At 42.3% G+C, this 23199-nt stretch overlaps 1 protein-coding gene across 1 annotated transcript in view; it reads left to right on the top strand.

The window, feature by feature from the left end:
- The window catches only part of NAIP (NLR family apoptosis inhibitory protein), a 51372-nt gene extending 28173 nt beyond the window's left edge, over nucleotides 1-23199 (top strand). The window contains 10 exon segments of the mRNA XM_050793534.1: nucleotides 4636-4717; nucleotides 6014-6071; nucleotides 6931-7156; nucleotides 7158-7926; nucleotides 7928-9041; nucleotides 11026-11193; nucleotides 12955-13107; nucleotides 14413-14499; nucleotides 16402-16566; nucleotides 20879-23199. Coding sequence (XP_050649491.1) covers nucleotides 4636-4717; nucleotides 6014-6071; nucleotides 6931-7156; nucleotides 7158-7926; nucleotides 7928-9041; nucleotides 11026-11193; nucleotides 12955-13107; nucleotides 14413-14499; nucleotides 16402-16566; nucleotides 20879-21243 — 3187 coding nt within the window. The 3' untranslated portion in view covers nucleotides 21244-23199.

Here is a 23199-nt window from a genome sequence, read left to right as displayed (position 1 = left end):
GGAGGCTGAGGTAGGAGGAGTGCACAAGGCTAGGAGTTTGAGACTGGCCTTTGCAACACAGCTAGACTCCATTTCTATAAAAAACATTTTAAAACAGGGTGTGGTAGCATGCATCTGTAGTCCCAGCTACCTGGGAGGCAGAGGCAGGAGAATCGCTTGAGCTCAGGAGTACAGGTTGCAATGAGCTATGATTGTGCCACTGGACTCCAGCCTGGGTGACAGAGTAAAACTTTGTCTCTAAAAAACAGAAATATCCCTCTTTATCCCTGATAGTATTTTTTAGGCCTTTATTAGTTTTTTTCATGTTACATCTTTTAGATCATTTTATTTTTAATCTATCTGTGACTACATTTAAAGTGAATTCTTGTTTTTTCCTTTTCCTTTTTGTGGGTAACGGGGTCTCACTATGTTGCCTAGGCAGATCTCAAACTCCTGTGCTCAAGCTGTCCTCCCACCTCTGCCATCCTAAGTGTTGAGATTACAGGCATGAGCCACTGCACCCAGCCTTAAAGTGACTTCTTATAGGCAACAACACAGGTGGGGTCTTTTATTTTATTTTTTATTTTTTTATGAGACAGATTCTCGCTCTGTTGCCTGCGCTGGGTACAGTGGTGCAGTCTTGACTCACTGCAGCCTGGACCTCCCAGGCTCAAGCAATCCTCCCACCTCAGGCTTCTGAGTAGCTGGGACTATGGGCACTTGCCAGCATACTTGGCTAAGGTTGTTCATTTTTTTGTAGAGACAAGGTCTCACTATGTTGCCCAGTCTGATCGTGAACACCTAGCCACAAGCAATTCTCCTGCCTTGTCTTCCCAGAGTGCTGGGATTACACGTGTGAACCACCGAACCCAGCAGGTCTTGCTTTTTTTTTTGAGATGGAGGTGTGAGCCACCTCATCCAGCCAGGTCTTGCTTTTTTAAGAGTCTGACAATAACTGCTTTCTAACTGGAATATTTAGAATGTTTAAATTTAATGCAATTATGAATATGGTTGGATTTAAACCATTTTACCATTTGCTTTCTATTTATTTCATCACTCCTTTGTTTTTCTTTTCCTGACTTTCTAGGGTTTAGGGTTTTTTTTTTTCTTTTTTCTACTCCCTCCTTGAGTATTTTTTTAGTAGTCCATCTTATTTCTGTCAGCTTATTAGCTATTCATCCTTATTTTACCTTTTTACTACTTGCTGTAGAGTTTACCATATGCCTATTTAACATATCACAGTCATCTTCAAAAAATATTATAACAGCCGGGCACAGTGGCTTATGCCTGTAATCCTGGTAACCTGGGAGGCTGAGGCAGGCAGATCACTTGAGGTCAGGAGTTCCAGAGCAACCTGGGCAACATGGTGAAACCCCGTCTGTACTAAAAATACAAAAGTATTGGCTCAGTGTGGTGGCGCACACCTGTAATCCCAGCTACTCGGGAGACCGAGGCACGAGAATTGCTTGAACCCGGGAAGCAGAGGCTGCAGCAAGCTGAGATCGTGCCACTGCACTCCAGCCTGGGTAACACAGTGAGACTCTGTGTCAAAAAAATATATAACCTTGACATAAAATGTATGAACCATACAATAGTATATTTTCATTTCTCCCCTCTCATCCTCTGTGCTTTTGTCATACATTTCATTTCCATGTACTTTAATAAATATTACAATATAATGTTATATCTTTGCTTTAAACAATTTAAGTACATTTTTACAATGGAAAATGTCTTCCATTTTTACCGTTAGTTATCATTCCTGTACTATTCATTCCTTTGAGTAGAACCAAATTTCCATCTGCTATCATTTTCCTTTTAACTGATGTGCTTCCTTTCACTTCTTTTTTTTTTTTTTTGAAATGGAGTCTTGTTCTGTCTCCCAGGCTGGAGTGCAGTGCCGCAATCTTGGCTCACTGCAACCTCTGCCTCCCAGGTTCAAGTGATTCTCCTGCCTTAGCCTCCTGAGTAGCTGAGATTACAGGTGCCCACCACCATGCCAGGCTAATTGTTGTATTTTTAGTAGAGATAGAGTTTCACCATGTTGGCCAGGCTGGTCTTGAACTCCTGACCTCATGATCTGCCTGCCTCAGCTTCCCAAAGTGCTGGGATTACAGGGGTGAGCCACCGCGCCCGGTCCCTTTCACATTTTTTGTAGTGCAGTTGTGCTGGTAACTAACTTTATTTGGCATTTGTTTGTATGAGTAAGTTTATATTTTACCTTCCTTCATGGTTATTTTCCTTGATGGGCCTATTAAAATATATTTTTTCTTTTGTAAGCCACTTCACCCCTCCCCTGTGGGTCTGTTTTTATTTGCCTCTATGTGGCTGACTTTGGATAGAAACATTAAAAGTTCTACTTGTTGTTTTCCTGAAGCTATGCTTCTATTTCTGGACTCATCGCCAAGTCACTTGAAGGCAATACAAATGAAGTATCTGGGCCAGATGCAGTGGCTCACGCCTGTAATCCCAGCACTTTGGGAAACTGAGGTGGGAGGATACCTCGAGCCCAGGAGTTCCAGGCCACCCTAAGCAACATAGTTAGACCCTGTCTCTACAAAAAAAAAGAATTAGCCTGGCATGGTGGCACGTGCCTGTAGTCCCAGTTACTTCGGAGGCTGAGGTGGGAGGATCACTTGAGCCTGGGAGTTGGAGGCTACATTGATCCTTGATCGTGCCACTAGCCTCAAACCTGGGCAACAGAGTGAGATCTTGTCTCAAAAAAAAAAAAAAAAGTATCTCTTTGCTTTATTCCTGCTCTCCTGTGATTCTGCAGCATGGAATGGGCCACTGACTTACTCACATGTATAGTTCTCATCTGTCCATTTTAATAACTGCAACTAGGGATCTTTTTAAACTTTCTCTCTTGTTCTTTAAGCACACATCAAACCTGAGTTTAGAGGGTATTTGCATCCTAGTTTCACGAGATTGGCAAATAGTTTTTAGAGAGTATGTTTGTGGCCATTCTTTTGTTTTGATACTGATGGAGAGTTTTTTAATTTTTTGTTTGTTTAAGACAGGGTCTTCCTCTGTCACCCAGGCTGGAGTGCAGTGATGCAGTCACGGCTCACTGTAGCCTCAGCCTCCTGGCCTCAAGCGATCTTCTTGCCTCAGCCCCCCAAGTAGCTGGGACTATACATATATGCCACCCCGCTAGCTAATTTTTAGAGGAGATCTCTCTATGTTGCACAGGTTGGTCTGGTCTTGAACTTCTGGCCTCAAGCGATCCTCCTACTTCGGCTTCCCCAAGTGCTGGGATTACAGGCATGAGCCATTGCACCTGGCAATGGAGTAGTTTGTGGTTGGTTGGTTTTTTTCTGTTTGTTTGTTTGTTTTTGAGACAGAGTTTCGCTCCTGTTGCCCAGACTGGAGTGCAATAGCGCAATCTTGGCTTACTTCAACTTCTGCCTCCTGGGTTCAAGCAGTTCTCCTGCCTCAGCTTCCCAAGTCGCTGGGATTACAGGCATCCACTACGACGCCTGGCTAATTTTTGTATTTTTAGTAGAGATGAGATTTCACCATGTTGGTCAGGCTGGTCTCAAACTCCTGACTTCAAGTGATCCACTCGCCTCAGCCTCCCAAAGTGCTGGGATTACAGGCATGAGCCACTATGCCCGGCCTTGTTTGTTTTTTTGTTTTGTTTTGTTTTGAGACAGAGTCTCACTCCATCACCCAGACTGGAGTGCAGTGGCACAATCTCGGCTCACTGTAACCTCCGCCTCCCGGGTTCAAGCCTGTAGTCCTAGCTACTTGGGAGGTTGGGGCACAAGAATCACTTGAACGGGTTAATTTTTGAATTTTCTTTTTAATAGAGACAGGGTTTTGCCATGTTGGCCAGGCTGGTCTCAAACTTGCGGCCTCAAGTGATCTGCCCGCCTTGGCCTCCCAAAGTGCTGGGATTACAGGCATGAACCACCTCACTCACAGAGTTTTTTTTTTTTTTTTAAATAAATTTTTATTTGAAATTATTTAGATTTACAGAAAAAGTGCAAAGTAATACAAAGAGTCCTATATATTGCCATACCCAATTTACCCTAATGCTAACATCTTACACTAGCATGACATATTTGTCAAAATCATCAATGTACCAATTCATATACTGTACATTACTATTTACTAAAATCCAGATTTTATTTGGATTTCACCAGTTTTTCCACTAATGTGGTTTTTTTGTTCCAGAATTCATAGTTGTGTTTTTTTTTTCTATTTTTGATTCTTTAAGTTCATTTTTGTTGGTTGCATGGAAAAGTGTTAAATATGCACTCATTCCACCAAATTCCCTTGATATCTTTACCATTACTTTATAAACCATTTATGTTTCTCTTGCAGAGTGCCACAACCTAAATGCCTTACCTGATGACACTGACAGAGAAATCACTGGAAATAATAGTTTTGTACTTAATTCTTGTCACTAACACTCTAATAGTGTTTTTAAAAACCTAAATACAAGGCCAGATGTGGTGGCTCACACCTATAATCCCAGCACTTTGGGATGCCTAAGGAGGAGGATTGCTCAAGGCCAGAAGTTGGAAACCAGAACAGCCTGGGCAACATAGTGAGACCCTCTCTCTGACAAAACAAAACAAAACAACAAAAAAATCTAACACAAATACTTAAATGCATACAACTATTTTTATAACTTTTAACTTTTACACGTAGTTGTCCATTTCTCCAAAATATGAAGTCCTCTGTGGAAGTGATTCCAGACCTTCAGAGCCCTGGTGAAGTCTGTGAATTACCGGTAATGATCACCACCATCTTGTCTGTTTTAGTAGCACATGATCATGTAATTGAAAACTGTTTTGAACAGGAATGTCTCATCATAAATAAGTTAATAAATTCTACAAAAATCTACTAAACACCTATTATGTTCTAGGTACAGATTGGGGAAATCACAATAAGCCAGTCAGGCACAATACCTAGCTTCGTGAAATGTATAGTCAGTCTCTTCTACTTTAAGGCCTAGACTCTCTTAGACTTTGTTGATTAGCATCTAGACTAAATGAATCATCTCTGGATCTTCATTTGGAGGGCAATAAGGCTGGATTTGCTACTTGGCCTTTTTAGGGGTTGAGAAGATGTTACTTTAACAAAAGCAAGTGCCCAAGAAAATCATAAACCCAGGTAATAGGCTGACCACTTTAAGCTGAGAAATCCTACATAGTTTTCTGGAATATAGGCCACTACTAATGTAATGCACACACATACCACCTTATTTTGAGGCTGTGTGTTAGGTATGTTATGTTTGTCATCCCTCCACCCCACACACACAAACCCACTTGCTATTCACTTGATTCATTTTTTATGTGAATTGAAAAATGGTACTAAAGAAAAAAGTTTAGGGGTATAGAAATAGCTTTTTTTTTTTTTTTTTTTTTGGAGATGGAGTCTCACTCTGTCGCCCAGGCTGGAGTGCAGTGGCTGGATCTCAGCTCACTGCAAGCTCCGCCTCCCGGGTTTACGCCATTCTCCTGCCTCAGCCTCCCGAGTAGCTAGGACTACAGGTGCCCGCCACCTCGCCCAGCTAGTTTTTTGTATTTTTTAGTAGAGACGGAGTTTCACTGTGTTAGCCAGGATGGTCTCGATCTCCTGACCTCATGATCCACCCATCTCGGCCTCCCAAAGTGCTGGGATTACAGGCTTGAGCTACCGCGCCCGGCCAGAAATAGCTTATTTTTTAAGGAAGAAACATAACCTTTCTAAATCCCAGATGTGTAATATTGAAAATGTGGTTAACCAAGGACAGAGGGTACACCTAATGACTTTTGAGGATCCTTCTTGCTCTAGACACTATGATTCTCATTACTTCAATAGTATTCATCTATGGATTGTATCATATATGAACTACTGAGGAACACACACTCTTGCAGATGTTTGCAGATTATTAATTGCTTTATATTTGGAGCACCCTTCCCTTCAGTCAGCATAAATATTTGAGGGTGGGCTGTGTTTAGATGTTTAGTCCCCAGTGATTATAACATGATGCACCACCCTCCTATATAAATTTTGATTTAAGAAAGGATTTTATTTTCCAAAGGAAACCACAAGTGAAAGCCATCTTGAAGATTCAATAGCAGTTGATCCTATAGTGCCAGGTAAGAACTTTGAAGTAGCATGTAGGATTATATGTATGTGTAAATATGTTTGTATACAGGGCAGTTGCAAAAAAAGAGTATTTATAATTGTTCAAAGAGCTTCCAAAGAGGAACAGCATTTGCAACAGTGTCGTGTATGAGCAAAAGTCAAGGTTCTTGTGGCTTCTCCAGAGTGCAGGCAGGACCAAACTGATAGTAGGCAACGTGTCTCAGGTACAAGCAAACCAGTCCTTAGAAGCACCAATCAGCAAGCTTCTTTCCTGAGATTTTTATTTTTATTAATTTTATTTTATTTTATTTGAGACAGGGTCTTTGTCACCCAGGCTGGAATGCAATGGCAAGATCACGGCTCACCGCAGCCTCGACCTCCCAGGCTCAAGTGATCCTCCCATCTCAGCCTCCCCAGTAGCTGGGACCATAAGCATGTGCCACCACACCTGGCTAATTTTTGTATTTTTTGTAGAGACAGGGTTTTGCCATGTTGGCCAGGCTGGTCTTGAACTCCTAGGCTCAAGCAATTCACCTGCCTCGGCCTCCCAAAGTGCTGAGTCACTTTGCCTGGCCTCTTTCCTGAGATGTTTTAAATGGGAAACTATAGGATACCATGGTGCTTATGATAAGCACACATTATGTCTAGGTCCCTGTTTCAAGTGGGGCACTTTGGACACGTGCTTCCCACATTCTGATTTTGTGCCAAAACCTATGAGATGATCGCAATGTGGGAATCGTGGATGGCTATGGAAAGTCCTAACACATTTGTAGTAGACAGGCAGAATTATGGAGTGAAAAGGGCATGGTGTTGAGACTGAGGGAGATGTGACTATGTATCCCCATTGTTTCCCCTTTCTTTTCTCTACAGAAGTGGCACAGGGTGAAGCCCAGTGGTTTCAAGAGGCGAAGAATCTGAATGAGCAGCTGAGAGCAGCTTATACCAGCGCCAGTTTCCGCCACATGTCTTTGCTTGATATCTCTTCCGATCTGGGCACGGACCACTTGCTGGGCTGTGATTTGTCCATGGCTTCAAAACACATCAGCAAACCTGTGCAGGAGCCCCTGGTGCTGCCTGAGGTTTTTGCCAGCTTGAACTGTCATGTGTGTGGAGGGTGAAGCTGGAAGTGGAAAGACGGTTCTCCTGAAGAAAATAGCTTTTCTGTGGGCGTCTGGATGCTGTCCCCTGTTAAACAGGTTCCAGCTGGTTTTCTACCTCTCCCTTAGTTCCACCAGACCAGATCAGGGGCTGGTCAGTATCATCTGTGACCAACTCCTAGAGAAAGAAGTATCTGTTACTGAAATGTGCATGAGAAACATCCTCCAGCAGTTGAAGAATCAGGTCTTATTCCTTTTAGATGACTACAAAGAAATATGTTCAGTCCCTCAAGTCATAGGAAAACTGATTCAAAAAAACCACTTGTCACGGACCTGCCTATTGATTGCTGTCCGTACAGACAGGGCCAGGGACATCCGCCGATACCTAGAGACGATTCTAGAGATCAAAGCATTTCCCTTTTATAATACTATCTTTATATTACGGAAACTCTTTTCACATAATATGACTCGTCTGCAAAAGTTTATGATTTACTTTAGAAAGAACGAAAGTTTGCAGAAGATTCAGAAAACTCCTCTCTTTGTGGCGGCAGTCTGCGCTCATTGGTTTCAGTATCCTTTTGACCCATCCTTTTATGATGTGGCTGTTTTCAAATCCTATATGGAACGCCTTTTCTTAAGGAACAAAGTGGCAGCTGAACTTCTCAAAGCAACTGTATCCTCCTGTGGTGAGCTGGCCTTGAAAGGGTTTTTTTCATGTTGCTTTGAGTTTAATGATGATGATCTCACAGAAGCAGGGGTTGATGAAGATGGAAGATCTAACCATGTGCTTGATGAGCAAATTTACAGCCCAGAGACTAAGACCATCCTACCAGTTTTTAAGTCCTGCCTTCCAAGAATTTCTTGCGGGGATGAGGCTGATAGAACTCCTGGATTCAGATAGGCAGGAACATCAAGATTTGGGACTGTATTATTTGACACAAATCAACTCACCCATGATGACTGTAAGCGCCTACAACAATTTTTTGAACTATGTCTCCAGCCTCCCTTCAACAAAAGCAGGGCCCAAAATTGTGTCTCATTTGCTCCATTTAGTGGATAAAAAAGAGTCATTGGAGAATATATCTGAAAATGATGACTACTTAAAGCACCAGCCAGAAATTTCACTGAAGATGCAGTTAATTAGGGGATTGTGGCAAATTTGTCCACAAGCTTACTTTTCAATGGTTTCAGAATATTTACTGGTTCTTGCCCTGCAAATTGCTTATCAAAGCAACACTGTTGCTGCGTGTTCTCCATTTGTTTTGCAATTCCTTCAAGGGAGAACACTGACTTTGAAAGTACTTAACTTACAGTACTTTTTCGACCACCCAGAAAGCTTGTCATTGCTGAGGAGCATCCACGTCTCGATAAATGGCAAGAAGACATCACCCAGATTCGATTTTTCAGTCCTGGAAGCATGTTTGGACAAATCACAGGCACCAACTATAGATCAGGACTATGCTTCTGCCTTTGAACCTATGAATGAATGGGAGCAAAATTTAGCTGAAAAAGAGGATAACGTAAAGAGCTATATGGCTATCCAGCGCACAGCACCACCAGACCTTAGTACTGGCTATTGGAAACTTTCTCCAAAGCAGTACAAGATTCCTTGTCTGGAAGTCCATGTGAATAATATTGATGCTGTAGACCAGGAGATGCTCGAGATTCTAATGACAGTTTTCTCAGCTTCACAGCGCATCGAACTCCATTTAAACCACAGCGGAGGCTTTATTGAAAGCATCCGCCCAGCTCTTGAGCTGTCTAAGGCCTCTGTCACCAAGTGCTCCATAAGCAAATTGGAACTCAGCGCAGCCGAAGAGGAAATGCTTCTCACCCTGCCTTCCCTGGAATCTCTTGAAATCTCAGGGACAATCCAGTCACAAGGTATACCTGTATATATTTTGGATGACTATTCTGATGTGTAATTTCTTTTTCTTACTTTAAGTGGTTGAAAACTTCTGACGCCATGAAAGCATGAATGCTCATTGACAGAATAGATATAAAATAAACCTTCACTAATGTTTTTTTGACAGTAGCATGAATTAGTGAAAAGTCCCTGAATAACTGAATGGTTTTCAAATAACTTAGATAAAATGAATAAAATATTTACATTAAATTATTGAAGGGGCCGGGTGCCGTGGCTCATGCCTATAATCCCAGCACTTTGGGAGGCCGAGGCGGGCGGATCACAAGTTAGGAGATCGAGACCACCCTGGATAACACAGTGAAACCCCGTCTCTACTAAAAATACAAAAACATTAGCCGGGCGTGGTGGTGGGCACCTGTAGTCCCAGCTACTCGGGAGGCTGAGGCAGGAGAATGGCGTGAACCCGGGAGGCGAAGCTTGCAGTGAGCCGAGATTGTGTCACTGCACTCCAGCTTGGGCGACAGAGTGAGACTGTCTCAAAAATAAATAAATTACTGAAGGCTCTTAATAAAGACATGAATTATTTGTTATTACTAAAGAATTAGCTATATGTGAGATGATGCTTAGAAATTACCTTCACCCTAGCTGCCTAAAGGAAGAAAGACCTATAGTCCCTGGGACATAAATAAATTAATGGGAAATAAGATCTTCACCTATTTGTGTCTTAACTCCTCTAAGCACTATTTGATAGTTTTCAGTGTAGACTCTACCCATCTTTCATTAAATTTATTCCTAGATACTCATATCTTTTGAATGTATTGTAAATGTCATTAAAAATATTTTTTCATTTTCTAATTGTTGCTAGTATTGCTTTGGTCTTAAGCAGTTTGACTGTTACCTGCCTAGGTGTGCTTTGCTTTTTATATATCTTGCTTGAGGTACACTGAACTTTCTTGGGATGTGTGGGTTGACATTTACCAAATTTAGAAAATTTTTCATCTTTTTTCAAGTACTTTTTTCTTATGGTAAAATACATGTAACAAAACTTACATTTTAATCATTTTAAGTGTACAACTTGGTGGCATTAAGTGCATTCACTATGTTGTACAACCATCACCACTATCCATCTCCAGAACCTTTTCATCATCCCACACTCTACCCATTAAACAATAAATCTCCGGGCCGGGTGCGGTGGCTCACGCCTGTAATCCCAGCACTTTGGGAGGTTGAGGAGGGTGGATCACCTGAGCTCAGGAGTTAGAGACCACGTCTCTACTAAAATACAAAAAATTAGCTTGGCGTGGTGGCATGTACCTGTAGTTCCAGCTACTCGGAGGCTGAGGCATGAGAATCACTTAAGCCTGGGAGGCGGAGGTTGCAGTGAGCCCAGATCACGCCACTGCACTCCAGCTTGGGCTACCTAGTGAGGCTCCATCTCAAAAAATAATAATAATAAAAATTAAAAAATCTTCCCTCCCACCAGCCCCTGATAACTTCTCTTCTGTTTTCTGTCTCTATGAATTTGCCTATTGTCTAGATATTGCAACCTCCGTCTCCCAGGTTTACGTGAATTCTTCTGCCTCAGCCTCCTGAGTAGCTGGGATTACAGATGCACACCACCACACCCAGCTAATTTTTTTTTGTATTTTTAGTAGAGACAGGATTTCACTATGTTGGCCAGACTGGTCTCGAACTCCTGACCTCATCACCTGCCCACCTCAGCCTCCGAAAGTGCTGGGATTACAGGCGTGAGCCACCACGCCTGGCCGAAATGCTATATTTCTGTGAGTCTAAAGAGTAGCACAGGGCTTCCCACACAGTACGTAATCAGTAAATGCTGCAAACAGCAATATCTCCATATGTGTACTCTGTAAAAAAAATGTTTTATGGTATGTGGAAGGTTTGCATGTGAAAATAGCTGGATGAATCAAAATGACAGTTTTAAAATGTCCATTCAGAACTCTTTAGATTAATAATGGGAAACTGTGTGCTGTTTTCCAGACCAAATCTTTCCTAATCTGGATAAGTTCCTGTGCCTGAAAGAACTGTCAGTGGATCTGAAGGGCAACATAAATGTTTTTTCAGTCATTCCTGAAGAATTTCCAAACTTCCATCATATGGAGAAATTATTGATTCAAATTTCAGCTGACTGTGATCCTTCCAAACTAGGTAAGGATGGCACTTTAATATGCTTGTTTTTTACATCGGTTGGAAAAGCTACTTGGCCAATAATTTACTTAAGAGTTAAAGTTTCTGTGGTTCTAAGGGTGTAGCCTGTATCCATGGTAAATTGTGAGGAATAGCACTCTTTCTCATTAAGAAAGCAGAGCGCTATTTGTAATTACTGAGCCTTTACTACACACTAGGAAGTGTCCTAAGCACTTCACAAATATTAACTCAGTCTTCATAACTCACTCTATGAAGTAAAGTACTATTACTAATGCTCTTTTGTAGCTGGGAAAACTGAGACATAAAGAGATTAAGTAATTTGTAATATCCAGCTAAGGAAATGTAGATCTGTGACTCAAATAGAGGAATATTGACTCTAAAATCTGAGTTTCTTAATCCCTAATATAGGCCGGGTATGATGGCTCACGCCTGTAATCCCACCACTTTAGGAGACCAAGAAGGGCAGATCACTTGAAGTCAGGAGTTTGAGACCAGCCTGAGCAACATGGTGAAACCCTGTCTCTACTAAAAATGCAAAAATTAGCTGGCATGGTGGCATATGCCTCTAATCCCAGCTACTTGAGAGGCTGAGGCAGGAGAATTGCCTGAACCAGGGAGGCAGAGATTGCAGTGTGAGCCGAGATTGCAACATCGTACTCTAGCCTGGGGAACAACAGCGAAACTTGTGTGTGTGTGTGTGTGTGTGTGTGTGTGTGTGTGTGTGTACGTATACACATCGAAGCTGGAGGTGGTAGTTATATTTGTCAGCAATTTTTGCAACAAATTGAGGTTTTGCTTCAGAGTTGTCATTCCTTTTATGTTTCTTTTTCTTTTTTTTTTTTTTTTTGAGATAGAGTCTCACTCTGTCGCCCAGGCTAGAGTGCAGTGGCACCGTGTTGGCTCACTGCAACCTCCGTTTCCTGGGTTCAAGCAATTCTCCTGCCTCAGTCTCCCAAGTAGCTGGGATTACAGGCATCAACCACCAAGCCTGGCTAATTTTTTAATATTTTTAGTAGAGACGGGGTTTCACCATGTTGGCCAGGCCAGTCTCAAACTCCTGACCTCAGGTGATCTGCCCGCCTCGGCCTCCCAAAGTGCTAGGATTACAGTATTCTTTGTGTAGTATTCTTTTTTTTTTTTTTTTTTAATTGAGATGCAGTCTTGCTCTGTTGCCCAGGCTGGAGTTTGGTGGCGCGATCTCGGCTCACTGCAACCTCTGCCTCCTGGGTTCAAGTGATTCTCCTACCTCAGCCTCCTGAGTAGTTGGGATTACAGGCGCCTGCCACCCACGCCCGGCAAATGTTTGTATTTTTAGTAGAGACAGGGTTTCACCATGTTGGTCAGGCTGGTCTTGAACTCCTGAGCTCAGGTGATCCACCCGCCTCGGCCTCCCAAAGTGCTGGGATTACAGGTGTGAGCCACCGCACCTGGCCTCTTTGTACAGTATTCTTATTGTGCAAATGTCACGTACAAACTTAGAGTTATTAGATGTTAAAGCTGAAGGTGATGCTACTGAGTCAATGCCTGTATTTTATAGAAGAGAAAACTGTTATCCAGAGAGGGTCAATAATGTGTCAAAATTCACATCAGTTGTTAGTTGCAGAACCTGAACCCAAGTCCAGTGACCTGATTCTTAGATCATGACATCGTGGTAGCTGGTTTTAATTCAGTATTATTGAAACAAAATAATAAACTACTTGGCTAATTTTGATAGAAATTTGCAGTATTTTCTAATTTCTGAAAATCCTTGATCTTTTACAGTAAAATTGATTCAAAATTCTCCAAACCTTCATGTTTTCCATCTGAAGTGTAACTCCTTTTCGGATTTTGAGTCTCTCATGACTGTACTTGCTTCCTGTAAGAAACTCACAGAAATTAAGTTTTCGGGTTCATTTTTTGAAGCCGTCCCATTTGGTAAGAGTTATAATATTACAATTGTGGTTTAAGATGTTTCTGCCAGGCGCGGTGGCTCAAGCCTGTAATCCCAGCACTTTGGGAGGCCGAGACGGGCGGATCACGAGGTCAAGAGATCGAGACCATCCTGGCTAACACGGTGAAACCCCGTCTCTACTAAAAAATACAAAAAAAAAAAGCCGGGCACGGTGGCTCAAGCCTGTAATCCCAGCACTTTGGGAGGCCGAGATGGGCGGATCACGAGGTCAGGAGATCGAGAGACGATCCCGGCTAACACGGTGAAACCCCGTCTCTACTAAAAAATACAAAAAAACTAGCCGGGCGAGGTGGCGGGCGCCTGTAGTCCCAGCTACTCGGGAGGCTGAGGCAGGAGAATGGCGTAAACCCGGGAGGCGGAGCTTGCAGTGAGCTGAGATCCGGCCACTGCACTCCAGCCTGGGTGACAGAGCAAGACTCCGTCTCAAAAAAAAAAAAAAAAAAAAAAAAAAAAAAAAAAAAAACTAGCCGAGCGAGGTGGCGGGCGCCTGTAGTCCCAGCTGCTCGGGAGGCTGAGGCAGGAGAATGGCATAAACCCGGGAGGCGGAGCTTGCAGTGAGCTGAGATCTGGCCACTGCACTCTAGCCTGGGCGACAGAGCGAGACTGTCTCACAAAAAAAAAAAAAAAAAAAAAAAAAAAAAAGATGTTTCTATGGACACAGAGTCATATTAACCACTCTTTAAAAAGAGCCATATTTTGAGGCTGGGTGTGGTGACTCATGCCTGTAATCCCAGCACTTTGGGAAGCTGAGGCAGGAGGCTCGCTTGAGGTCAGGGGTTTGAGACCAGTCTGGGCAACATAACAAGTCCTCCATCTCTGAAAAGTTTTTAAAAAATCAGTTGGGCACAGTGGTACCTGTAATCCCAGCTACCAGGGAAGAAGGCAGGAAGATTCCTTGAGCCCAGAAGGTTGAGGTTGCAGCGAGCTGTGATGGTACCAGTGCATTCCAGCCTTGGTGACAGAGACCTTGTCTCTTTAAAAAAAGAAAGAAAAAAAGAGAAAAATTGTTTCTTAAATAATAAAGTATATGTGTTTCCAGAATTTTCTTTTTTACCTTTAAGTTCAGTTGGATTTGAAATTTCTAGAATTTTAATGACATTTCTAGTTATCAGAATTATTTTCTGAGCAAAAATTTGTTTTATCTACTTAGTCATATGAATTCAATCCGAATTATTACATTAATTTCTAATTTCTTCATTTTAAAGATGTTACGCTTTGCTGTGAGAGATGTAGCGGACATAACTAAATTTTTATTTTCCCTTTCATAGTTGCCATTTTGCCAAATTTTATTTCTCTGAAGATATTAAATCTTGCAGGCCAGCACTTTCCTGATGAGGAAACATCGGAAAAATTTGGTATGTTTACAAAATAGTGCTTTTTACGTACTCTTATTCTCTTTCTGCCCAGAATCCTTTTTCTCCTATTTTTAGTTAGCCACAAGGAAGTAAGATACGTATTAGCTACCCTTGCTTACTAGAACGAAGCGATAGTGATGCTCAATTTCCACCCACCAAATGCCTTCACTATAGTTTTACCTCCAGACTTGATCTCATTCAAAGCAGAATGACTTCTTAGAGTACATATTTGGTCATTATAGCACTATGCAATTTCATTGTCAGGTATCTGTTCCAAATATAAGACCTCATAGTTTCAAAGGTTACTAGAATATAAGTAAAAATCTATCTTTTAAGGTTAAGAAAACTCAATATGTGAAACCCTATGTTTCATAAAATGATAGCTATAGAATTTAAATACTTTCTGATTTTTAAAAAATGATTATGAAAGTAATGTATGCTCATCGAAAATATTCTAACAGGAAAAAAAAAATAAAGTGAGGCAGTGGAGATAGGAACTGTAGAGCTGTGCTATTCAAAGTGCTTCTCAAACATAAGCGTGCATAAAGATTGCCAGGATCCTCCTCTTCTCTTCCCTTCCTTTGGAGGTAGCTAGGTGGGTGGGGGCTGAGATGGCAGAGGTAGGATCAGGGCCAAGGGGATGGCTGGCATACATCACAGGTTGATTAAGCAAATAATACTGTGAGTATAGCCAGGTGCAGTGGCTCATGCCTGTAATCCCAGCACTTTGGGAGGCCGAAGTGGGTGGATCACCTGAGGTCAGGAGTTCAAGACTAGCCTGGCCAACATGGTGAAACCCCGTCTCTACTAAAAAATACAAAAATTTGCTGGGCGTGGGGGCACATGCCTGTAGTCCCAGCTACTTGGGAGGCTGAGGCAGGAGAATCTCTCAAACCTGGGAGGCAGAGATTGCAGTGAGCCAAGATCAGGCCAGTGTACTCTAGCCTGGGTGACAGAGCAAGACTCCATCTCAAAAACAAACATACAAACAAAGAAACAAAACAGTGAGTATAACGAGAGCCACATTTCCTCACAGTTGGAAAAGGAATTTACTAATACTGAAAGGTGAGGCTAGAACGAGCTTCGAGGTATTGGATTAGAATTGGAAATATTGGTCTGGCCTCATGGTTTTTTAACCTATGAACATACATAAATAGATACCTCTGTATATATACACTGATCTCCACATGTCTGTAGATACACACATACATATTTCTCAGTTCAGTCAATGGAGAGACTAGAAGGTACTGCAGTAATAATGAACACACCAAGTGCCTAGATACTGATTTCTAAATCCTGTCCTTCCTTAAAGGAACAAGGGTCCTTGCAAAATTGGCTGATTCAAGAACTGAGACAGGGAAAGAAAATAAGCCTGGGACATCAATATATTTCCATGCGTGAGGCCTCAGAAGTTAACTTTCTAATGATCAAATGATCTACAGTGTGCCATGCTAGGAAGGAGTCAAAGTGAAAAGGAAGGTTCTAAGAGTGGTGGACTGTGAGGCTTTAGGGCTGGGAGGCCGGTGCAGAATCACTGAGGATGACAGTGGGAGGTGGAATGGGAAAGGAGGTGGCTGAAGGCATTGCAGAGCTAGGAAAGGAAACTGCAGGTCAGGAAAAGCTTCATTCTAAATGAGGAAATGGAGATTTAACTGGCAGCCTGGACTTCAGTGCAGGAGAGATTGGTTGGTAGGGGGTGGTGGAGGAATTGTCTGGAGGAGCCAGGAAGATGAAAGCATGTGCCGGCCCTTCTCTTGCCCTGGGAGAGCAAGAGGAATGGCCTTTTTGCTACATGGAGTTTCCTGGACTGTGCATGATGTTTAGACCATGCATGATTTTCAGATTACTGTTGCACAGGAACAAAAAGTACAAAGAGAATAGCTTTTTGGTCTTTTCTGACAGCCTACATTTTAGGTTCTCTTAGTAACCTGGAAGAATTGATCCTTCCTACTGGGGATGCAATTTATCAAGTGGCCAAACTGATCATCCAGCAGTGTCAGCAGCTTCATTGTCTCCGAGTCCTCTCATTTTTCCAGACGTTGAATGATGACAGCGTGGTGGAAATTGGTGAGCTAGTGTTTCAGCTTGCATGGAAGCCAGTGGTATAGCCAAGCTTTCTGCTGCAACATGTCTATATAAACATTTGTCCCTCTAGAAATTTTCAACCCACTTCCTCATTTTCACTATCATACTGTCCCTCCTAGTGTCCTTCTTGGATTTAGGTGCATTCTGGTCAGATTTGGAAGTACAAAAAGGTCTCCCATTTGTGGATATACAAGCCCTCAAATCTGTGTTCTTGTCACCTGGTGTTTCAGACACCTGGTCACATATCCTCCTAAGTACTCCTTTTTAAAACTGAAGATGAATACACACACAGGAGAGTACAAAAATCATATATGTACTGCTCACTGAATTTTCTTTTCTTTTTTTCTTTTTCTTTTGAGATGGCATTTCGCTTGTTGCCCAGGCTGGAGTGCAATGGCACGATCTCAGGTCACTGCAACCTCTGCCTCCTGGGTTCAAGCGATTCTCCTGCCTCAGCCTCCCAAGTATCTGGGATTACAGGTGCCTGCCACCACACCCGGCTAGTGTTTGTATTTTTAGTAAACACAGGGTTTCACCATGCTGGCCAGGCTAGTCTCGAACTCCTGACCTCAAGTGATCCGCCCTCCTTGACCTCCCAAAGTGCTGGGATTACAGGCATGAGCCACCGTGCCCAGCCTAGAAAGGTCTTTTACTTTGCTTTTGAAATATATTTTTTTCAGTGAGTATAGACTTCTATTTTTGGCACGTATTCTCTCTCACATCTCTAGCTTCCATAGTATCTTTTGTTTCGGCGGCTGTCGTCTTTTTGTTGTGCTCTTGAAGGTGAGGTATCTTTTCCCCCTCCTTTGGTGGCTTTTAAGATTATTTTCTTTGTTTTCTTTTGTGGCAGTTGCTATGAACTTGTGTACCCCCCAGAATCCATGTGTTGAAGCCCTAACCCCCAATGTGTTTATATCTGGAGATAGGACATTTTAGGGCATTTTGTTATGGCCACCTGAGCAGACAACAGCAGCAGGTGCACGCTAATGTGTCCTGGTGGGTTTTCTTTGTATTTACTCTGCTTGTGGTTTCTAGAACTGATTGGCTCTGTGCTTGATGTCTCTTATCCGTTTTGGGAAGTTCTTGGCCAATATGCATATAGCTTCTGCCCGATTCTTCTCCTCCATTCTTTCTCTGCTCTTTTTGCATATAGCAGAATGACTCAACCTAATTTGGAACCAGGGGAGCCCTTTTTTAGGAACTGAGATTTCTTTTTCTTTTTCTCTTTTTTTTTCTTTTGTTTTTTTGAGGCAGAGTCTTGCTCTGTCGCCCAGGCTGGAGTGCAGTGGCGGGATCTGGGCTCACTGCAACCTCAGCCTCCTGGGTTCAAGTGATTCTCCTGCCTCAGCCTCCTGAGTAGCTGGGACTACAGGCGTACACCACCACACCCAGCTAATTTTTGTATTTTTAGTAGAGACGGGGTTTCGTCATGTTATCTAGGCTGGTCTCAAACTCCTGACCTCAAATAATCTGCCCACCTCAGCCTCCCAAAGTGCTGGGATTCCACGCATGAGCCGCGGTGCCTGGCCTGAGGAATTGAGATTTCTGTCGAGACCTGAAGGAAGAATGACCCAGACATAGTTGGTAGAGGAGGGATTGAGACATCATTTCAAACAGAGGTAATCACTTAGGTCACAGCCTGGAGTTAAAGAGAACCAGATGTATTTGAAGAACTTGGGGGGAAAAAAGGAATATCTGGAGCAAAAGGCAGGAGTGAGTTGTGAGAAAAAGACTGGAGAGGAAAGTAAAAGCCCGAACGGAGAGGCTTTGCCGGGTGTGTTACAAGGGCTGCATCTCATTTTCTTACTGCTCAGCACTGTTATTTTATGTTATCTAAAAAAAAAAAAAAACTAAAAAACAATGACAACTTACAGCCTTTTTTCTTAAAGGCCTTGTTTCTTCCTCCTTATGAGGAAGAATTTAATGACATTAAATTTTATGGTCTCTCTCATCCTCATTTACTATAAATTATTTGTGTTTTATTCTTCTCACTACATTAGGTCAAAGCCTTCCTTAGAACTTGACTCTCACACAGATCTCTTGAGCCAGTAACCCCTGTCCCTCTCCCTCCTGACAGCGGGTGTTTTCTCTTCCCAGCACCCAGCAGGGTATGCCTGGCCCACAGTGGGAACTCAATAAATATCTGTTGACTGAACAAAGCAAGCTTACTTTTCTGTAGCTTCTTCTGAGGGACAGCTGAGAGGCCACTGTTTGCCAGTAGTCAGTAATGCTTAAACTTTACCTGTGGGAGACAGCATTCAGACACATCACGGAACTGGCTAACAACACAATAGGAAGTGGACGTTATGCTGAAACGGGAAAGAAGGGAATGCATGTGGAAGACCTGAGTCTGTCTTCAAGTCCCTCCAGAAGTGTCCTTCATGTGGGGGAATGAGAAATATCTCTTGAATGTTACTGAAGATACCTATTCAGGACATAGCTGAAGACATTTTCTCAGTCCCTCTGTTCTTTAACCTCAGTCAAGCTACAGTCATAGATTCTAGATTGAAACCAAACTTAACCTTTGCCCAAGTTAGAAAAAAAAAAAGAGGTTTAGCAATTAAAAACAAAGCTGGGCATAGTGGCTCATGCCTGTAATCCCAACACGTTGGGAGGCCAAGACAGAAGGACTGCTTGAGGCCAGGAGTTTGAGACAAGATTGGGCAATATAGCAAGACCTTATCTCCATAAAAAATTGAAAAAATTAGCCAAGCATGGTGGCTAGTCCTGAGTAGCTAGGACTCAGGAGGCTGAGGCGGGAGGATTGCCTGAGCCCAGAAATTCTAGGCTGCAGTGAGTTATAACTGAACCATTGCAACTCCAGCCCAGGCAACCAAGTGACACCCTGTCTCAAAAAAAAAAATTTTTTTTTAAACCCCAAAACGAAACAACAAAAACTCTGCTCGGTACCCATTCCAAAGTCTAGTCAACCTGTGTTCATTGAGAACACAGGGTGTGCCCAGCTTCCGTTTCCTTCAGAGGCTTTCGTCTCAAACAGGAGGGTCCCTTCTGGGCAACAGAAATAGGGCATAGCAGTAGACAGTCAGATGACATGGCTTTAGGAATGTCACACCCCCTTCTCTATAAAAGGGGAAGACATAGTTGCCACAATTTCTGAAGTCCCTTGTAATTTAGACTGGATTTTTCTTTTTCGTTTTTTTGTGTTTTTTTGTTTTGTTCTGTTTTTCTGTTTTGTTTTTTTAGACGGAGTCTTGCTCTGTCACCCAGGCTGGAGTGCAGTAGTGGGATCTCGGCTCACTGCAACCTCTACCTCCCAGGTTCAAACTGATTCTCCTGCCTCAGCCTCCCGAGCAGCTGAGATTACAGGCATGCGCCACCATATCCGGCTGATTCTTATATTTTTAGTAGAGACGGGGTTTCACCATGTTGGCCAGGCTGGTCTCAAACTCCTGACTTCAAGTGATCCACCCACCTCGGCCTCCCAAAGTGCTGGGATTACAGGCGTGAGCCAGTGTGACCAGCCAACTTAGTCTGGTTTGTAGCCACGATGTGACCTCCTGTGAGACCAAAAGAGAAGCTCGTATTTGTCCAGGATGGAGAACTCTCAGCACAATGGCGTCGGTGCTTTAAGACTTGGCTGTACTTCTTTGGTTTCTGCTTCTCCCTTATATTTTTGCCAGGTGCTTCTTTATTAACCCATCAGCTCTTTGAGTTTTTTAAGGAGATATTTTTAAAATATTACATTAAGCTGGGCACAGTGACATGTGCTTGTAATCCCAGCTACTTGGGAAGCTGAGGCAGGAGGATCACTTGAGTCCAGGAGTTTGAGACCAGCCTGTGATGGCCAGGCGCAGTGGCTCACACCTGTAATCCCAGCACTTTGGAAGGCCGAAGCAGGTGGATCACAAGGTCAGGCGATCGAGACCATCCCGGCTAACATGGTGAAACCCCACCTCTACTAAAAATACAAAAAATTAGCTTGGCATGGTGGTGGGCGCCTGTAGTCCCAGCTACTCTGGAGGCTGAGGCAGAAGAATGGCGTGAACCTGGGAGGCAGAGGTTGCAGTGAGCCAAGATTGCACCACTGCACTCCAGCCTGGGTGACAGAGCAAGATTCCATCTCAAAAAAAAAAAAAAAAGGGGGAAAAAGAAAAAGAAAAAGAGACCCGCCTGTATTAACCCAGCAAGACCGCATTTCAAAAAACAAAATTATATTGAGCACTTCCTACTAGTAGTGGTGGTGGGAGAGGAGGCTGGTTAAAATAACCTAGTCCACCATTATTGAAATGGAAGTCCTTATGATTCTATTTTCATAAATATTTTGTTTTTGTAGCCAAAGTAGCAATCAATGGAGGTTTCCAGAAACTTGAGAACTTAAATCTTTCAATCAATCACAAGATTACAGAGGAAGGATACAGAAATTTCTTTCGAGCACTGGACAACATGCCAAACTTGCAGGAGTTGAACATCTGCAGGCATTTCACAGAGTGTATCAAAGCTCAGGCCACAACAGTCAAGTCTTTGAGTCAATGTGTGTTACGACTGCCAAGCCTCATTAGACTGAACATGTTAAGTTGGCTCTTGGATGCAGATGATATTGCATTGCTTAATGTCATGAAAGAAAGACATCCTCAATCTAAGTACTTAACTATTCTCCAGAAATGGATATTGCCGTTCTCTCCAATCATTCAGAAATAAAAGATTCAGCTAAAAACTGCTGAATCAATAATTTGTCTTGTGGCACATTGAGGATGTAAAAAAAGTTGTTCAATTAATGCTAAAAACCAACTTATCCAAAATTATTTTATTAAATATTGCATACAAAAGAAAATGTGTAAGGCTCGCTAAAAAACAGAACAAAACAAAACAAAAAACAGTCCTGCATACTCACCACCAAGCTCAAGAAATAAATCATCACCAATACCTTTGAGGTCCCTGAAAAATCCACCCCAGCTAAAGGTAAACCCTTCAATCAAGTTGATACGGCTAACGCTCTATTGTCCATGGTCAACAGGGAAGGGGTTGGGGACAGGTCTGCCAATCTATCTAAAAGCCACAATATGGAAGAAGTGTTCAATTTATATAATAAATGGCTAACTTAATGGTTGAATTGGTTTCATACATGGATGAAACGAGTTTAACACAGGATCCACATGAAACTTCTGTGGGTCAAGAGATATTCCTTAAGCCTTATAGAACCTGTTTTCTATATTGAACTAGCTTTGGTACAGTAGAATTAACTTACTTTCCCTTTATCCACTGCCAGTGTAAAGAGGAAACAGGGGTTAGGGACCTGGACTTTATTCCAGAGGCTTTTCAGAGTTCAACATATGCTATAATTTAGAATTTTCTTATGAATCCACTCTCCTTGGGTAGAAAATATTTTATCTCTAGTGATTTCATAATATTATTTCCATATCATAGTATTTCATAGTATTATATTTGATATGAGTGTCTATATCAATGTCAGTGTCCAGAATTTCATTCCTACCAGTTAAGTAGTTTTCTGAATGGCCAGAAGACCATTCTAAATTCATGATACTACTATAAGTTGGTAAACAACCATACTTTTATCCTCATTTTTATTTTTAGTAAGAAAGAAGTCCATTCTCCTCCCCTTGCCCAAGTATGAAATATAGGGACAGTATGTATGGTGTGGTCTCATTTGTTTAGAAAACCACTTACGACTGAGTGCAGTGGCTCACACCTGTAATCCCAGCACTTTGGGAGGCTGAGGCGGGCGAATCATTTAAGGTCAGGAATTTGAGACCAGCCTGGCCAGCATGGTGAAACCCCATCTCTACTAAAAATACAAAAACTAGCCAGGTGTGGTGGCACATGCCTGTAGTCCCAGTCACTAGGGCAGCTGAGATGCAAGACTTGCTTGAACCCGGGAGGCAGAGGTTGCAGTGAGCTGAGATGGCGCCACTGCATTCCAGCCTGGGCAACAGAGTGAGACCCTGTCTCAAAACAAAAAACAAAACCACTTACATTTCTAGCTACATTAAGAATTTCTGAATATGTTAATGAGCTTGCTTGTGGTAACCGTTTATCATATCAGAAAGTATATGTATACCAAAACATGTTGAACATCCATGTTGTACAACTGAAATATACATAATTTTAATTTGTTAATTATACCTAAATAAAACTGGAAAAATATTCTGGAAGGATGTATCTACAAATGTTAATAGTGGGTACCTCTAGGAAGTGGGCCTGGAAGCCATTCTTAGTTTTCACTCTCTCCCTTTCTGTATCGCTTTTTGTTTTACTAGTGCCTGCATTATTTTTCTATTTAAAACAAAAATAAATCTAGTTTAGCACTAAGACGTTAACTGGAGCTACCTCTGGAGGGCAAGAGTACTAGAAGGTGGGATGGATAGTCTTCTTGCTTGTCTGATTTTATATGTAATACCTTTGTAATTAGAAAGGTTGTTAAGCATTATATCAGAATCCAGTCAGGAGACAGAAACCACACAGCAATTTGAATGGGGAAAGTTTAATATACAGATGCTTGGTCGGATGCAGTGGCTCACGCCTGTAATTCCAGCACTTTGGGAGGCCAAGGTGGGCAGATCACTTGAGGTCAGAAGTTCAAGACCAGCCTGGCCAACATGGTGAAATCCTGTCTCTACTAACAATACAAAAAAAATT

The sequence above is a fragment of the Macaca thibetana genome, chromosome 6, assembly GCF_024542745.1.
Source record: "Macaca thibetana thibetana isolate TM-01 chromosome 6, ASM2454274v1, whole genome shotgun sequence".
NCBI lineage: Eukaryota > Metazoa > Chordata > Mammalia > Primates > Cercopithecidae > Macaca > Macaca thibetana.
The sequence above is the reverse complement of the archived record's forward strand: the minus strand, read 5'-3'. Positions and strand labels throughout refer to the sequence as shown.